General features: G+C 37.6%; 1 protein-coding gene across 1 annotated transcript in view; it reads left to right on the top strand.

The window, feature by feature from the left end:
• Window positions 1–20,110, top strand: part of LOC149302717 (receptor-type tyrosine-protein phosphatase R-like) — a 69,270-nt gene that overhangs the window by 30,187 nt on the left and 18,973 nt on the right. Inside the window, exons 5-6 of the mRNA XM_089482061.1 lie at window positions 2,406–2,516; window positions 6,176–6,435. Coding sequence (XP_089338187.1) covers window positions 2,406–2,516; window positions 6,176–6,435 — 371 coding nt within the window. The remainder of the gene's footprint in view (window positions 1–2,405; window positions 2,517–6,175; window positions 6,436–20,110) is intronic.

The following is a 20,110-nucleotide window of genomic DNA, read 5'->3' as shown; positions in this document are numbered from 1 at the left end:
GCTTCATGCTGTCACGGCACAGCTTACAGAGGAGACACCGAAGTCAGGTAGGACTGGCAAAGGATGGTCCAGAGAGCCGTGGTCAGGATACTGGAGAGCAGGATCGTCGTGGGAATAGCCGAGGTCAGGATACCGGAGAGCAGGATCGTCGTAGGAATAGCCAAGGTCAGGATACCGGATAGCAGGATAGTCGTGGAAAAGCAGAGGTCAAATAACAGGAAGCAACAGGAACTGGGAAGGCACTACCGAGATAGGCACGACCATCAGAAGGCAAAGTCTGAGTGTTAGAGTGTCTCTTAAATAGGCCCAGGAGTCTAGGCACTAATTAGGGATTTCCCGCCAAATTTTCAAACTGCCGATACGTCACTTCCTGCGCGGCCATCTTGTGTGGCGTTCACGTAATCTCCCAATATAGGTCGATGTAGTCTCTGCCGGCGCCACTAGGTGGCGTGAAGAAGAACGTGTCCGGACACCAGAGCCGGATCTGTACTCCGGCTGAAGCTGCTGGGAACACGGCGTGGTTCTGCTGTGCAGAAGCGAGGGGTCTCCCCCTTCTGCGCGGAGGCGGAGGCTGTGGTTGCCGTGCAGAAGCGGGGGGTCTCCCCCTTCTGCGCGGAGGCTGCGGCTGTGGTTGCCGTGCTGAAGCGGGGGGTCTCCCCCTACCTCGCGGCAGCTGCGGCTGCTGGACCGAAGCGGGGGGTCTCCCCCTACCTCGCGGCGACTGCCGTTGCCGGCCGGGGGAACCGGAGGATCTCCCTGTCGGTAGGGTGACACATGCATACTGAAAAGGGAAAAAATGCTAAGAAATTATTATATTGCAAGACATTACTTTCTCAATTTTGCATATTATCATTCTAACAAAATAAAATGTTTGGATTCTGTACAGAGAAAGTAAATCGGCCCATGTGAATAAGTTACTTGGGCTGACATTTTAAAAATGTACACATGTTATACCATCTCAAATGCAGGTTAAAATACTGAACTTTGAAAAACCACATGTGCTAAAGTCTTTATTGGGACTGAGAATGGAGAAAGCAACAAAGGAAATTTGTGGTGGGATTTGCACCTGTAAAATATTATGACGTGTCAAAAACACTTCCATTCTTGTGCAGTTATAGATGCCTGTCATCTGTTGAGAAGCCATATAATATGTCTACTATAAGCAAAATCTATAAACATTTATCACTAATTCCGGGGTGCAATAGCTATTTAATACCAAAGTCGGATTATATCTTTTTTTTATTGGAGCACTGTAAAATGGCCCAGAAAACGTGCATTTTTTGCAAAGCGAATTTTTTTTAAAGTAAGGATTTTAAACGTACATTTCTGACATATTTCTGAAGGTTTTAAGACATTACAAGTACCAGGATAAGGTGTCATATCCCTGCTCTCCTTGTCCTGCAGACTGTGTGACCCCAGCTATAAACTGCCAAGTAAACGTTACCAAAGGCATAACAGAATAATGCAATAGGTCAGTAAACACTAAATGAGGCGCTCATGGTTGAATAGGAGTAAAACATTAGTCTGTACAGCTGTCAGTTTCCGGCTGGCCTTTAAGGTATTTTATAGCAAGTCTCAAAATATATGATCTTTGTTGTATCTTCTTGTTTTGGGATCAGCTCACACCATAAAACTTGCTAATCGGACAGATTTGTCCTTGTTTGACTTGTACTTGGACCTTATCTCATCTCCTGATGTGTCTGTCTGTATTAATATATATTTGTGATGTAAGTTAACTGCCCCATTTAAATTGTACGGTATAATAATGAAACAAAAACATATTCAAATGCTTCCTGCCAAATAAAACATATTTTATACCATGCTGAAAATTCTCTAAATAAAAACATTTTAATATATTTGTTACCCAAAGTGAAACCAAAATGGATCCAACTTTATTTGATGGACACTCATTTAAATAAGTGATAGGAATATAAAGTAAATAATGTGGACGGTACCAACTCATGGGTCTAGAAGGAAATCAGGGCTCAAACCTGATTGATTCAAGTCACGCGCTTTCTATTTCATCTGAGTAGTGCGTTTCCACCTGTCGACAGCTAGGCAGGGCAGAATGCTATGAATGGAAGCGTAGGTGTTTGAAGGAGGGGTTTGGAAAGTTAAGTGAAAGATATGGTTTAACTATTTCCTTTTAAGACAGATGAACAGCTGTTGCATTCTGGACAGGCAAGGTAATTTCCAAGAAAGAAAAAAACATTAACAATGTTTGTTCTAGTTGACATCTGATCTTGATATGTGTGTGTGGGTAGATTATTTGGAAGTTCAGAGATTTGAAACAGAAATCATGTCATGTCTTTCTTTGTGAAAGGAGTGCCTTTTTTACATCTGGGTAACATTTAACTTCACGTTTGTATTTCTATCTCTTCTTTTTTTCATTCTTTCTTTTTAAGAAAAATGTTCTACAAGGACAACATGAAGCAGATAAGATATGGACCAAAGAAGGTTTTTATACCATAGTCATCTTCCTCAGTATCTTTGTCATAATTGTCACGTGCTTGATGGTAAGTTGCAGTTTTGTTATCTTTGAATTGTAATTTGTTACTTTTTTGTTTACTTGTGTAAATGTGGAAGTACAGCTCCAACAAAGATTCCTTTTTACTGATATTAGTGCTTCTGGTGTTTAACCTCCCATAATGCACTAAAAGTGTCATATTGTCTTCTGTTTTTCAATTAATTTCTGTTTCGTGACGATGTATTACTATGTGCAGTCTGTTTAAAACACGTTGTTTTGCATTGATTGATTTTCTGCTAGGCTTTTGTTACATAAAACATGTTTTGTTACAAAGTCTGTATATTATACATGATATACTTGTGCCGTTACCGCTACATTATTTGAATGTTGTGCATTTATTATAATGTTTTTTAGAAAATTTTTTTGATAGACAGTTAAAGCCAATCCCATATCAAATTAAAGGAACATCAAGAGGTTGTATCAGTGCCAAGGATTAGCATGTTTATTTATTGATTACAGTGCATTGATCATGGGAGACAAAGTTGGGATGGTGGACATTAAAAAACAGTTATCTACCACATCAAATTTCTTCAGCGGCAATAGCAGACTCACAGACGCAGTTACAAGAGACTGGTATTGACTGGGTTTCCACAGTCACATAATAACTTCTAACATTATATTTTGTACAGATTATTTAGGGGTTACATGCAAGCTTTAAATACTCCTACTGGAAGTCAACAAACATCAGTCTTATCTCCGAGGTGGGATTATATTTAGCATAGGCTAATAAGATCAGGGAAAACCATATAAAGCTACTGTCCAATATGTTGATAAGCTAAAAAAAAAAGTTCGAATATAAACAAAAGCAAAAACATTAAAATATAAACAGCAGTAGCCAGCGTCACTGAAGTCAACAGCGTTGATGAAGTAAAATGCATACAGTTGCAGAAGCACAGTGACAGGTTGATAACTATTTTTCCTAAGGTAGAAACAATTAAATTAAACAGCTGCTTATGCTTTTTCCTCTTCTTCCTCTCCAAGCGTGCTTGTTTGCTGTACAGTGATTGCTGAATACATTATTTAATACATTGTACGGCAAATGATGCATATGATGCATAACAGTGACAGGACACATGCAATGGATCTGTTTGTTTAAAGAAGAGCCCCTATGACTTCCCAACACAAACAGACAGCCGCATTTTAGCTTGGACTACAGTTTGTTTTGTATATGATAATTACATAATGTAACATAGAAACATAATGTTTTACAGTCATTTGTCCTATCAAGTCCATTTTTCCACTTGCTCTAAGACCTCTAATCTCCCTTGGTCCTTGGTCTTATGTTTTGGATAGCCTTAGCCTTATGCCCTAAATGCTAAAACTGCCGCACCATATTTGCCTCTGCCATTTGTATGACTGTGTGACCTATGAAACTAGGACCTGGGGGTGCCTCCTTATCCATCTACCGGTAGGTGCCTTGTACGGGTTCAGCATCATTTTGTGAAGCTTCAACTTGGATTATGCTAGACCAGTACTATAGGAATTCGAGATGATGACAGGTGCACAGGGTGATTTAGGAAAAAGGCTGGTGTTTACACAGAAATTAGTAATAGAATTAGATACATACAACAGAGGCTAAAGGGATACATTATGGCAACAATGTAAGTAATTGTGGTATAAAAATATCAAGGATAGTGGGGGACTGTGGAAACATCCATTGTGGAGAGATTAATGACGTTTGTTGTACACAGAGTAAACTCATTGGTTACTGGAGTCATTCTGTATATTTGAATGGAATAAAAGTACATGACAAATTATTTACTGGATACAGTTTACAGTACTGTATATATTATCTGTCTTAAACCATGATTGGGAATGACAGATTAAATCACAAGTGAATAATAGTTGCTTTCGTATAAATGGTGTTTGGTAGAAGTCACTCACACGTAAGCGTTTTGTGCTTAAGTGTATGCCATCTGTCTGCACCTTGTGAGCAGTGTTTTATAAGCCCTGTCAGATTTCCAAACCTTTTAAGATCTGAATAGATATAGTAGGATTCACACCAAAGCAACATATAACAAAGAAGCATTCCCAGCAGGCTTTCATAGAACAACAGAAAGCTTAGGTACAGAAGGGGTTACTAGTATGTTACTAGTACATTTCTAAATATAGGTGATCTCTAGGTATACGTTGTCTGTAGGTAGGATGACTTCAGCAGACTGAATGAACAATACAGCAATTGCCTTGACGTGGGCGATTTCTTTCAAGCTGAACAATGAACACAATTCTTAAGGTATGACCCACCTACGGCCGCAAAAACACTGAAAACACCACAAAACACAGCGTGCTTACTCCTCATTAGGGAGAATAAGCAGTTAAATGTCAGTAGACTATTTAATTTAACAAAAAAAAAAAAAAGACAAAGGCATTGTAACCTGCCATTCTTGCTATTTCTTTAATGTAGACAAAGCAAACCTCAAAATCTCCATTTAAAATGTCAATCTTAAAAAGAAAATCATGAGAATTAACTCTTGTTGCCAGGGCAAGTAAAAAAAATATTTTTTTTAGAACAAAATTCCACTCTTTTTTTTATTAGAACATATAACATGAAAATATGTTTTCCAGAGCAATTCTGGTGCAGTGATAAAAGTGGAGCAGTGTATACAAACATTATACAAAACCATCTATGCCCAGAATGAAAAGCTGTGCATGACAGCACTTCTATGTAAATCTTATCGGTCATATATGGTCTCAGTCAGAATTCTGTTTTCAAAAACAGGAGAATACGTGTAGTGCTTTGGGGTTAATATACTGTTTTCCTTTGTTGTAAGCCCCTGGCCCTCCAGATATTGCCTAATGATGTTAAAAGTTAATAGGGATAATTGGTTTTGCAAAATTTTAATTAAAGTATTATTTAAACCCTGGCATTCTAATGGTTGTCCAGGGTTAGGTTTTAAACTGCCGATTTAGTGCATTTCTCAAAGCCCAAACACATCCAAAAGTGTTTATTTGAAAGAAAGAAATATATGTGGCCATGGTTACCAATTGGGTCATGCATTGATGATTTTCCAGAGCTGTAACCAATTTTTAGGATATAATCAATACAAGAGCATTTATGTTTAACTACTGTTTCTTAGTTGATACTCTATGTAGATATTTTAATGATATCATTTATGCTATGCAGAATTTCATCGTAAATGGTATAAATCTTGATTTAGAAACATAAAGGTTCTAGAGCATTTCTGTACTGGAGACGCTGGAAGCACCTACTCTTTTGTCCAAATCCATAGAACTGGCCGGAATAAGACTTTAAAACTAATTTATTTTCCTTTATGTTATTGTCCAGACCAATAAACAAAAATAGTTTTTCCTTGTTTAATTTTCTTGTTTATTTTAATACAAAGCTCTGAATATTTTAACTGTCAACATTATATTAGGCTTCATCAAGTTGCCTTTGTGCTCTGCTCTAATGTTGCCTGAATGCTTTCCAAAGTGAACTAGTTTATTTGTAGGATGACTGCAATCATTTTTTTAAATGAAGCAATAAATAAAATGTTAAAAGGAAGAAAACAAACCTCCCACGGCCTGAATTGTGGAGCTGTTTCTGAACGTACAGCTTTGATTTTTTTTTGTATTTGTGTTTGCTTTGCTTTGTTGATACAGTAGGAGGAGAAAATGGTAGATACTCTTTACTTTCTATCTCCCTAGGTTCTCTACAGATTAAAGGAAAAAATTCAGTTTTCATTAAGGCAGGACAAAAAAAACCAAGAGATACACCTGTCGCCTCTCCCTGTTCAGCCTACACAGTCTGAGGCAAAGTGCTCTGGCAGTATGGTCCATCATGCACGTATCCCTAAAGCTGTGAACGTTGTTGTAGACCCGCAGTACCAGGGAACAGTGGAGATAAAACTTCCAGCATCTGCTGGACCCTCCCCGTTTAAAATGAAGTCAGTGGGTCTGCAAGAAAGGTAAGTGTCATTATCTTCATTAGCGTATACTTGTTGGAGAAGTGTCATGAACTCTGATCCTTATTTAAATGCCTTGTTATTTTTATTATTATTGTTATCATTATATACGTGAACAGTGTGTAGGTTTTTTACTACATTGGTGAGAAAAGATATATAAAATCCAAGCAGTGTTGTATTAAGAAATGATGTTCATCTCACAGAAAGCCACCTCAATGGAAATCCAGCTATCTTTTGCTTTATGATGTGCATCTATTGCTTATCATTTGTGAAGTTCTAAATTATGAGTATTAATCTGCATTAGAAAGGCCAGCATGGTCTCTCCCAGACTAGAATGAGCAGGGATCACTGGATTATTTCAGACTGTTTGTGTGATGGACTGTATTGTACTTGTGAGGTACAGCATCAAAAACAAGGGGGGGGCAGCAGAAAAATAGAATGAAGGGAGGTCTTTTATTGACACAAGGTGGCCAGCTAACATGCTACATGAGGTAATCCAAAGTCTTTGATCATAAAGACCTGATTACCTGATGTGTTGATCTCATGTTTGTAGGATGAATCCCAATGTAGTGGGAAGCTTGTGTAGTTGTACAGTGTGCTATCTAGCTTTGAGGTGAAATACGAAGAATGTACAAGAAACAAACATAGGATGTCCAGCATAAGGAATTGTCAAGATGCAAAGCCTTTAGAAATTCTATCTGACCCACTTTAAAAGTAAATTTCACTAAATATAAACATAATTTCCATCAGTGAGTGCCAGTATGGATGCTTTACTTTTATCATAGCAGCATTATGGTAAATGTAAGGCTGATATGATACATGTTTTGATATGAAGGTCTTACCTCCCTGACAGTTGAGGGCTGGCAAAGCCAATTGGCTCCATCAGCGCTGTGCAATAGGTAAATAGGACGCAACATATAGTACACAATTTTTACATGCAAAAAGGTAAGGATGGCCCTAATCAAATGAACAGTTGGACAAACTCAGATGAGCCCTATTCAGGAGGACCCCCCCCTTTGAGATATAAAACTTTCTGTCACAACCCTGTTATTTTTACATGTTGGCACTTGGACATGAAGTTTACATTTTTTGTAGATGTGTTACATGTTCTCTAGTGCCTTACTATTATTCTAAAGTACTGTATATTATTGGTATATTTTAAGTCATATCATAGTGAACTAGTGAATCATTAACTATCGTAAACCGTATAAGATGTATTATGTTGAATTTGGTAGAAACCAGTTTCCTAGCTATCTCTGGCTCATAGTTAGTTGTGTTCGTTGACTTATGCAGCTTGGGATCAGTTAGAAAAAGGTTTGCTGAAAGGTGTATCTATTAGGTCCTCGATTCTCAAAGCTCTTTGAAATATTTTTTTCTGGGTTATATTCAACCGTTTATAAACTATGCAATGCATAGTTTTTTGTAAAAATTAACCATTTCAGAAGTCATAGTAGACACATAGATGCAGTTCAATTCACTGCAAGATACCTACATGTTAGAGTTTAGCAAATTAAGGCCGCATATCATCTGGCTCGCAGCATTTTAGCATCCGGACGAATACTGATTAATTTGATATGCCTGGATTAGGCTTCTGCCTTAAAGTTAAATTTGTTTAACCTGGAATCATTGCTAACTGTATGTAACCCATAACTTTATATATGAATAACGTGGGATTCCACCTTTCTCATTGTTGAATGGGTCTACGGAGGCTGGAAATGATTTCGTCTTGTACTGTGATATGAAAACAGCCTTAACTCAGGGATGGGTAGTTTTATGCACAGTTTAGTAAACATACCAACTATGTTGGAAACACGGAAAGCATAAATCAATAGAATAAGTGAAGCGTGACACCAGTAGTATATATTATATCAGAGTGCCCCTAACAAGCAAGCAGCAATAGCTTTCCTAAAATCTCTATAACATACCAAATACTATTGAGTTTAAAATTAGGAAAATGAAAATAAATAAGTACAATTCATATGTATATATGTAAGTATAAAGCTGCACAAAAGTGGCTCTAGCATTAAAAATGTGGTGTTAGTTACTACCTAGCTGCCATGTCCTCAGAATGTATTTGTATTGTCCCATCCCAGAGCTTATTTAAAAAACCAATAGTCTCAGCACCATCTAGTGCTGAAAACAATTTTATGTGAGACTTGCCATGAAGAGCAAAATAGCAACTACAATATAAATACAAACATATTTCAGATTCCTGGGAATACAGGCATGGAACACATATATCAATGTATAACAATTATATATATATATATATATATATATTTCCAATATTTAATATGGAAAGGTGGACAATCCAAGAGTAGCAGAGATCAGATGTAACAAAATAAATGTACTGGTTGTGAGATTAAAAACTAAAATGATACCATATTACCAGTCTGCTGGGGGTTATACTTTACCTTGTTCCAGCTCATTGTAAACTCACCACATTATCAGCAATGTATTCTGGAATAGGATGACGAATGGACCAGGCATAGGGTGTGAGGTTTGGGTTAGGTGCAACAGATTGACAAGGGAGGCTTGGTTCTGATTTGGACCCCGCCCCCTTCAGTAGCACACACCAACAAACACACATACACACTCACACCTAACACACACATGTTAAAACACATACACACTCATTCTAAAAAACAAAGATATCCTGTACCCACAAACATGGCTGAAAATTTCTGTTAATCTTTCATAGTTGTTTCTTCATGTTTTAAGTGGACTTTACGGCAATGCCTTTCTAGCGCTGATGATGAAGGGACAGCTAAGCCCTGGTTTAAGTGTGCCCAGATGTTCCTTGTAAGCAGTTGTGTGTGTTTATAACAAAAAGGCATCATAATCAGCTTTTTAATGGAGCCCCAATTGCATAAATGTTTCTTCATTAGCATCCCTGCTAGTATTCAGGTACAATGTGTTTGATGAAGAGACCCAAGTAGTCTCAAAATCTTGCGATCCAATGCAATTCAATAAATCAAAGTATTATATGAACCAAATTCAGCTAAAAAAAAGGAACAACTTTACCAGACTTGCTTAATGTCTAAGATGTACTAAAGGCCTATGCCGTTAAGGGTGCAGACTTGGTAGAGACCTTAACCTTTTTGGATTTTTAATTCTAAAATTTCTAATGTCACAAACCCAATGCTTTACAAGAAACATGAATTGGTATTTTATTTCTTATTTGTGAACAGCTTCAAAGTACTGTATATGTTAGCATGCTGGCAAATCCTCACAGGGCATGGACTGTTTTCCTCCCTGCTTTACATACGCAACTTACTTGTGTTAGCGCAGTTACACTCAGCAGGGAATTGGGTTTCTGTTGGGATTTGTGGCTTCAAGAATTAACATTCCTTAAGGACATAATTAAGACAGATCATGTCTTAAGACTTCTATGCAGTAAACATTAACCCGCTTAACCCTTGCAGAGAGGAAACTTGGTGTAATTTCATTTAATTGTTTTATTTCAGATACTTTTTACCTTTTATTAAATAAGTATGATGCAGTCCATATAGGGAATTTGTAACAACTAAAGGGGCAGATATAAACATTTATGATGTGTAATACTAACCATCATTCTAATAGCAAGATAACTATTTCTATAATCTTGTTTGCAATTTGCAAATTCCATTTAGAGATCAACCAACCAGGAGCCATAGGACAGCTGCACACCCTATATCTCACAATGCAAACATTGGAATACAAATATCCTAAAAATGTTAAATGTTGGCGTATTGACTCATAGCTCTTTATTTGATACAATACCCAGGCTAGCAAATTTAAATTGGCTGCCCAAAATAAAAGATCAAATCTCTCAACTTCGGAAGTAAAAGAAGTAAAAGTTGCATAACCTGTATATAGTCTGTTCATCCAAGATCTTACTGGAGTTAAAAATGAGTTGCCCCAAATCTTAGACACCGATCATTGTAGCTAATAATGGTAGTAACTAACCCAAGTGTCTCCTAGAGATATACTCTTTATACTAGAGATCCACATGTCTGAATGAATGGGTTTCACCTGCACACATTGCTTAGTGACCCGTAGCTTCTAGGTACCCCTCTGTATCCTGTAATATAGGGGACGACGACATGACGTTTCTTGCAGAATATGATTACTATTTGCATTATGTTTTCTGCAAGATAAATATGCCAGTCCTACTTAATTTAAAAGCTTTTAAGCCAAATAATATCAGCCAGCAACAGTTTGAAAGTAGGAAATGTATCGCCGTGATATTTGTTTTAAAATGTTTGTGTTCTGTGACCAGAAGCATTAGCTGGGGTACAAGCTGTATGTTGCCTCTCTTATCTTGCACTTTGTCCTGTTACCGCAGTTACTGGTGGCTTTGTTTTATACACACAGGAAACTGCAGTACCAATCAATTAAGTTCCCAAGGTGACAGGAAATCTTGCTTTGCCTGATGTTGATTGTGCATGTCCGATGTTCCACCCTTCTCTTTCTCTTCCTTTTTGGCTGTGCTTTAATCAAGTTGTTCAAACTGCTGCCTAAGCAATCTACTAAAAGTAAAAAAAAAATAATAATAATAATCAGAAGGAAAAAAAAGTGCTGTTCTGTATTGCTTCATGCAAATTGTGTATCTACTTACTGTCTAGGAATTATTAACTGTTAACACTTAGCAATCGTCATAGCCCTGTTTTATGTAATTACTGCTGTGTTGGTTATTGCATTGCTGTTTACATTCAGTCTGTAGATCAAGAGAGATTGCTTGTGCCCATAGGAGCCCATCAGCTGGATCCAAGTATTATGGCTAATTGTATGGACGCTAGACACAAGAAATTACACTTCTTCACATTATTTAGTACACCAAAAAAAGCATAATAGTGTTTATATGATGCATGGAAAGGCTGCTTTTAACTTTGGGTCCTAAATGTGAAATTCATTTTATGATTTAACCACTACTCAATAAAACTCATACTTGTGATAGAGGAATAAAAAAGCATGAATAAAAAATAATAAAAACATATTTCCCTTTTCATGTACATTTAAAAAAAAAATAGGAAATAAATATAAATCAAGTAAGAACAAGGATATTAGTCTGGATGTCATTTTAAATGAGGTTTCTACCAACTTGCAGGTAAGTTTAAGTAAATATTGTCATAGCATGCTATTTGTGACTTTGTCCCATTACAGAAGTAGGTTAATGATATAGCCAAAGGGGCTGAACCCAAACATCCAAGGCCTACCTGAAACAGAATATTATTAATTATAAAAAAAATAATAATGATGTACTACATGCCTTAAAGGTATAAGAGTTGTGTAAGGCCACATAAAAGAACAAGCAAAAGCCAAGCAGTGGGCCCAATTAAACAAAGGGATTATGGTGGCCCATGGACAAAGACCTATGGCCAGAGAAACAGAAGGGTAAACACATTATGGACCCAACAGAGTAATTGACACAGACAACATTCACATTGCAGGAGAAAACATTAAGGCTGTCTTGCCCCAGAGCCCCATCTGTTTTTAACCTGTGGCTGTTGAACACAAATGTCACGGCCTCTATCCTGTTCGTGTATTCTGTAGATCTGATAAAGGTTCTCACCGTACAAAACATAATTAGTAAAAAATTCCAATCATAGTTGTGTGTTTAGAGAATTGTTTTGTCTGTGAACTAAGAAACCATGCCAACAATGATTACTATTTTTGAACACAATGCATTTTTCTTTGAAGCATATATTTTTAGAATATTTGTCAACACAATGGATGGGAAAGTGAGATTTTATGTGCAATGTCATGTTTTACACTGCAGATGGCAGACTCAGGTAGCACATATACATTCCATAGACATCAAATCATCAAAATATTTTTGGTTATTGGTAGTTACAAACTCTTGGTACCTCTCTTCTTGTTTTCCTTTGCATGTTATGTGGCTTCTCCTAGGGGCACATAGATTGCTATATGTTGCTGACTGTTCCCTGTAGTGTTCCCTATAGTGTTCTTGTAAAATAGGCCAGGACTCGACAAACAATCTGTGATATAGTGAATAGTTCTGGTATAATGGAATAATAGTTCTGGTATAATGGTTTTAACATGCTGAGATGCAGAATTAGAGTAGTTGTGTCTCCAGATTTAATTTTAAAAATGTCTGGTGTAGGACATTCTGTTTAGATTGTATCTAAATTATACTGTTCTTTAAAACAAAAACAGCTACACAAATAGGTTCACTTGTGGTCTAAGATGTGCAGTATGGCAATTCGTTAAGGGAGTAAATTGAAGTTATGAGCCAACAATGATTAATGGGGAGTATGTGTGACTAAATGCTTCCAATGTTAAAAAATAGCCTGCTAGCTTAGTTTTCTACTTTTAACCCCTCAATGACAAAGCCCGTACATGTACGGGCTCAAAATGCATTGTTTTCAATGGGTTTAGGGACCGCCCATTGTCCTTAAGGGGTTAATTGTTATTACATTTCTTTTTTTATACAGAACACACAATGCATATTTATGACGTGTGATTATAACATTGTTTCTGTTGTTAATCAGTGCTTCCTGTATACAATAATGTGTAAAATAATGTGTACAATCATGTGAAAAACATTATTTTAAACAAAACTGGATGTAAAAACATTATTGGTGAAAACACGAGGTTCTAGGTTTGTCTGAAAAGGGCCACCATACTTGTATTTTTTCTTGTTTAAGGTTAGCAGAAACTAAAAGCATTATGCTGCTGAAGGAGGCCAATGCCATCAAGAAATACAATGTCCATGGAAGGGTGTACATGGTCTGCATCAATGCTTAGGTAGGTGTTACTTGTCAAAGTAACATCCAGTACCCAGCAGAACATTGGCCAAAGCATCACACTGCCTCCCACATTAACTTTTTTAGCAATTGGAGCTACAGTAGCTCATCTGATTGATTTGACCACATGGGCCAGGCTTCACCCCCACGTGCATCAATAAGCCTTGGCCCACTTTTGATAGGTACTGGCCACTGCAGGCCAGGAACACCCCACAAGAGCTGCGGTTTTGGAGATGCTCTTACCCAGTCGTCTAGCCCACAAATGGGCTGCTTCTAACACATCAAAATGTTCACTTGCTGCATAATATATCCCATTGACTGGCAGGTGCCATGATAACAAGATTATCAGAGTTATTCCCTTTAGCTGTCAGTGCTCATAATGTTATGGCTGATCGGTGTATACAGTATTTCTGCATTATATAAACAAGAAATACATATCATGTGACATACTCTGATGCCCTACAGAATGGACAAAACATCCACTAGGATGCATTCAGACGGAGATCTCCCTGCTGATAAAACTTAGATCCTGCTATTAAACGACAGGTTAGGTTAGAATGCTCAAGTGTCTGTACAGGCACTGACCAGAGGTGTACAATTCTGCTTTCTCATAACTGTGATCAGCAAGGGGCAATTAAAAAAAAGATTTAAAAAAGAGAGATAAAAATTAAATTAAGGAAATTAAAAACAAACTGAAATAATAATAAAAAAAATAAACACAAAATTATTGTATCATTTAAACCACTAAAAACCTATGTATGTGGAACATAAGTTATATGTTTTTATAATTGTCATTCCCAGAATAATAGCTTTTTATGCTTTTTATACTGTGTAGATTTTATTAGCAAATGCATAGATTTTTTTTCCTATACCTAATGCTTGTGGATAACTGTTCTACTTTAAGGGTACTGTAAGCATTTCTGCTATATGATTTATTATAATTAAGGTAATATATATTTCATTTTGTATCACTTTGCTACGTGTTTATTTTTTTATATGTGTTTAATAAAAGCCCTGTAAAACCCCTGAAGTAATAAATATGATTTAATTGTAGCTACACAGAAAACATTACTCAATTTAATTTTTTGTTTGTTTTTTTGTATATGTAAATATGAGACCATGACTACATTGATGATTTTCATTTTACAAAATTGTAGCCATGCAGTAACAAATATGAATGCCCATTTGTTGAAGCGACATGCGGTTGTAAGGGATATGTTATTATATATATAAAATAACCTTAAATAACAAAACATTCCATAAAATAACACACACGACTGGATGCAATAGGCCATGTTTTATTTAGTTTCAACTCAATAATACAAACATTTGTAATTTGAAACACAAACCAAAATATACAAAGCTCTTGGCCCATACCCAGAGTTTCTGCCACACCCCAGCCATCCAATCTGTAAGCCAGACAGCCAACTTAACTAATCACCAGTTTGCCCCTTTTCTTGCCAGGCAACTATAACCCCAATAAAAGCCAAGACAATAATGAAATTACCTTAATTATTTCTTTACATTTTTATCATTTCTTATAAATATACGGGTGCCTATTCAGTAGCTCTTCCATATTGCCACCCATGGTTCTCGTCCTGTGGTACAAACAGCTAGAAGTTCACTTTGGGCATTGCCTAGCCACCACATATCACGTATACCACCGTATATTTTCTTTCTTCACACCACTAACATAATGTGAGCTAGTCTCGTGACCTAGACAGGCAAAAAATGTGGGCGACACAAACAGTGCAAGAGCAACTAGAAGATTCTTATTCCTATGTTTTTATTATTAACCTTTTGTCCCTAGGCTAACCTACACTACTGACCTAAACTTGACATCGCTATCCCCACAACCACATCCAGCCCTGTACTATAGTATCAAGGCTTCTCCAAGTTCTTTACTTAACGATTAAATGGAAAATTTCTTTAGGGTACTAATTACTTTGAAAAAGTAATTTGTTAAATGTAAGTATGAAAGCTACAAATACCTTAATACATAAAAGAAAACTACCAGCTCACTGCAAGCCTTGGATGTAAGCTCACCAAAAACTGCTGTGATGTTAAATTTATAATATATTTACTTATGGCTCGGAATCTTTTACAGATCATATAGAATTAAATAGATCTTTCACAAGAGGTGAGGCACTTACAGTGTGTAACATGTATTAGGAACAGACACCTCATACTTGGGTAGATTCTTGTGTTGTGATGCAAGTCAGGATAGGCTTTGTGGCTCACCATCTGCTGTGGTTTATGGTTCTCATCATGAATGAACACACTCAGTAGGAGCCTACACGATGCCTTTCCGTGGATACAAAATTGCCTTTTGTATTATGAATCCAATATAATGTTGCTATAAAACATATAAACTCCTACTTGAGATCATCAAGTACTTTAATATAATTTAAGTTCTGTCCTGGGAGATCTTCACAGTTATCTGAGCACTTTAGAATTCTATTTCAAAACCTCTTTAATTCAGGAGCTCTCATGTTTTGAAACAAATATATTTGTCCCCAAAGAATCATCAGGCTTAACTTGCGCTGCTTTCTTTTCATGAAAGTTTTGATTCAAAGAGAATACAAAATTAGCTCTGGCGGTCTCTGTTTCGGCAACAAATCAGAACTTGATACTGGTTCATATAGGTATGATGTGTTTCCACTTGTATGAATTAGATGAAGTGGAAATTGCAAGTAATTTTATATATATATATATATATATATATATGATTTACTCTGCATATGGCCACTTCCTTATATTAACATGTTTCACCAAAACATACAGTACATTGTTTTGCTATAATTATGTTGTTCTTGAACAAAAGGACAGTTATGGTATATATGGGTCCGTGTGTTGCCACAGAATTTTTTGACCACAGTTAAAACCTGGAGGAAAAAGCTCATGTGTATTGTTTTCCAATCTCGAAAAGCCAGACCCCCAATTTGTGATGGCAGTATATATGTGATAATAACTTGAACTGGCTCAGGAACACTGGGCCGCCAAGGATGGTGAACATATTTTGCTCATAGTTTGCCCATTGTTGTATGGAGAATGTTTGGTTCAGATCTATATGCCAGGCCAACAAATAAGGTTTTTTTGATAAATTGTTTTGGATTAATCAAACTTGCATAACCTATAGAGATTGCTTTCTTAAACCAAAGGGCGTTCAACAGAAGGACATAATTAGGTGCTTTGGGGGTTTTACAGGCTCAAAAAGGTTTGTGTATCATCTGAGGAAGTGCCTATTTTAAGGATATTTGTAAAAATCAGATTACTTTCATTGCCTCTTTTCTCTAAGGAACTCGTAACTAGCAAGTGGACCACTATCAATAAGACCCGCAACACCTTTTCTCCCTTACTTTGCCAATCTGAAAGCTCTAAGTCCGTAATCAACATCACATTAAGAAAATTGTGGTTGTCTTAGAGAATTCCGCAAGACCCTGTATTCTCTGGGAAATTTGGTCCCATATCTTTAATGAGTGTAAAGCTGTGGGAATATGGTGGTTAGATTGTTTTAAAAAACTGGTTTAATTAATAATGACTATTCTCATAGTCCAAAACATGATTTACCTGTGGCTAAGTGGATCTGAATTATCTGAGCAAGTTTGGAAGCCCAACATTAAAATTCTATGTGGGGACACCCAGACCCCCTTTAAATTTAGGCACAAAAAGTGTTTTGGTAGAGACCAGAGATACCCCTCTAGAAGGACAGAGAGGACTGTTGTATTTCTCTCAACAGCCAGGTAGACATATTTAAGGGGACCATTCTCATATAATTGTCGCGGACCGGGTACACAGGTAGGGAAGGAGCCCAGGTGCAGGGGATACTACAGACGGGCGGAAAGAAACGAACAACAGACCGATTATGATAATATGGATTGTATTGCCAAAGAGAGTATAAACATATACAGATGGTAAGTCTCTTGGTTAGAAGCCCGCTGGCGTGGCACACAGATAGTAGCCCTCTAGATGGGGCACACACGGCAGGAAGCCCTCTGGATGGGGCACACACGGCAGGAAGCCCTCTGGATGGGGCACACATGGCAGGAAGCCCTCTGGATGGGGCACACACAGCAGGAAGCCCTCTGGATGGGGCACACACGGCAGGAAGCCCTCTGGATGGGGCACACACGGCAGATTGCCCACTTGCAGAGCACACACGGCAGATTGCCCACTTGCAGGGCACACACAGCAGATTGCCCACTTGCAGGGCACACACGGCAGATTGCCCACTTGCTGGGTACTCAGCTTGGGAGTCCGTTTGCAGGGCACTTGGCTTGGGAGTCCACTTGTGGGGTGCTGGCCGCAACTCAGGAACAGATCAGGTAGCCCTCCAGATAGGGCGCATACGACAGGTTGCCCACTTACAAGGTACTCAGCTTGGGAGTCTGCTTGCAGGGCACTTGGCTTGGGAGTCCGCTTGTGGGGTGCTGGCCGCAACTCAGGAACAGGAACAAATCAGGAACAGGAACAAATCAGGAACAGGAACAAATCAGGAACAGGAACAAATCAGGAACAGGAACAAATCAGGAACAGGAACAAATCAGGAACAGGAACAAATCAGGAACAGGAACAGGAACAGGAACAGGAACAGGAACAGGAACAGGAACAGGAACAGGAACAAATCAGGTAGTCCAGAAACATTAATGTCAAGGCCCAGACTGAAGGGCTGGGCAGGTTTATAAAGGCTGTGTAATCCAGGAAATAAGGTACACCTGGACATGTCAATCAGGTCTGAGTCCTGCAGAGTGACAAGGGCGGCCACTAGTGGTTGGCAAAGAAAATAAGCAGCATAGAGTTTGAAGAATTCCAGACAGCGAAGGGTTAAACGTTACAATAATACAACAGCTGTGGGAGAATCATCCTTTTATTTGCCAAACCAGGAACATTCAACTTTTTAATTTAACAATTTAACTCCTTAATACCTCATATAATATTTTTATAACGCAAACTCATGTTTTTTTTTCCATATCGGAGATTATATGGTGTAGATAACCACATTTTAACATCTGGAATTTGGAGAGTTTAGGCTTATAATAGGAGACTGCACTGTATTCCTTGGACCAATGCATTAATGCGGGGAGAGAGACCTGGGTGTTGGTTAGGACAGCCATCACATCATCTGTATTTAGGCCTGATTTAATTGGTGTACCTGCATGGGGAGTCAAACCCAGAGACAATGCGGTAGACAATGCCAGGGGCTCCAATGCCAAAACATATAACCCTGCCTGGTTCCATTCCTAACACGAATATGAGCCGTCAGGAACCCTGTCATATTGACCTGTGTAGGGCCCTTTCAGATTTAAACATTGCAGGAGCAAACCCAAAGCTATTTTTCCTTTTCCCAAAAAATCCAATAAAGTTTGTCAAATGTTGTTTTAGCTTTAAATGAAACCATGAACCATGATTTCTGTCTTCTAATAGAGTCAGAAATTACATTTATGAGCTTTTGACTATAATCAGATGGCTGTCTTTCCAAAACAAAGCCAACCTGATAAAAGTGTAAGAGGCTGGGCAGGAAACAACCCAGTCTATTGGCTCAAACTTTTGAATAGATCTTAATATCACAATTTAGCAAATTAGAGATCAATTTGAAGTATGAACATTGATCCGGTGATTTAACTGGGTTGGGGGAAGGCGATGTTCACTGCACGCAGGTTCTTGTCCAGAACGTGGCTCTTGCTATGCTGGAAAAAAAATATGATGATGTGGGATTAAAAATTCAGAAAAGGAAGAGGAACAGAACAGTATGCCTGAGTGAATTTTTTTTTTTTTTTAAAAAGTGTATATCTGCTCAAGTATTTTATAGTGAATAGTTTTAATAGTTGACATGCCATACCAGTGAGGATGACTGTAATTACAGATAGCATAGAGAGTAGGTCTGGAATCCTTAAATATACTAAAGAACCTCAAATATCTATACAATAGGATGAAGAATACCATGGTTTCCATCTCATAGAGAATTTTTTTGTGTTGCCTGAACCTCTAGATAGAATTTTTTCGTAGGAATATGTAGTATTTAGTTTTCTTGTTTACGTTTTTTATTACCTTATAACGTTACAATGTAACTGAGATACATGCTTATCAAGATGGTTTCAATTTTCAATGTAATGACGGCTGCGACTGTCTTGGTTTGATCACAACTGACAGCTGTGACTGTCTCTCATGTATTACTATTGGTGTTATTTGTACTTCTTATTTCTTTGAAAATTAATAAAAAAAACTATTGAAAGTAAAAATTCAGAAAAGGGTACATAATAGAAAAAAACGATCAGGGCCAGGGGCTGAGTTTTGCTCTAATTATTGCTCAATTTCTTTCTACGACAACTGAAACCTGGTTAGGAATGTATCTATCAGTGATGTGGTAGGAAGAGGTACGTGGTGATCCACCCCTAAATTATATAATTGGGTAAAGTAGGATGCCCTAAAATCCTTTTCCATCAGATTATAAACCTAAAGGAAGAGATGTATTTTTGCTTCCAATCCTCAAAAGCGAGTTCCCCAGTTTGTGCCATAACTCGCCAAGGAGGGCAGAAACAGGAACTAGTTGGCAGTACATAAGAAAGTGTAATTAAAAGGGGGAAAACTAAAACATCTCTTGTGTCAGCTTTCCGCCACAGGATGCAAAGTAATTCCTGTCCTACCCTGATACTGATTGCTTCAAGCTTAGTCTAGAAATACTTGACAAGGCTGTTTCCTCAATTCACTGCTGAGGTTGGTAAAACGCTGACATAAAGCAAAATGTGAGTCAGGCCAAGCAGCTATGATACTGAACTTATTGGGCACAAAAGAAAAGCCTTCTTAGGCTCAGAGAAATAGATGCACTGACAGACTCAGACATAAGGCCTGAACTTTTAACTCTTCACGTGCCAGGGGATTAAAGAGAATATATATATATTATTATATATAATATAGATTAAGGAAGGCTG

This window comes from Sceloporus occidentalis, unplaced genomic scaffold, assembly GCF_023333645.1.
Source record: "Sceloporus occidentalis isolate IW3139 unplaced genomic scaffold, rSceOcc1.0.p SCAF_17, whole genome shotgun sequence".
Classification (NCBI taxonomy): domain Eukaryota; kingdom Metazoa; phylum Chordata; class Lepidosauria; order Squamata; family Phrynosomatidae; genus Sceloporus; species Sceloporus occidentalis.
Note: the sequence above shows the minus strand (reverse complement) of the source record. Positions and strands in the feature narration are given on the sequence as shown.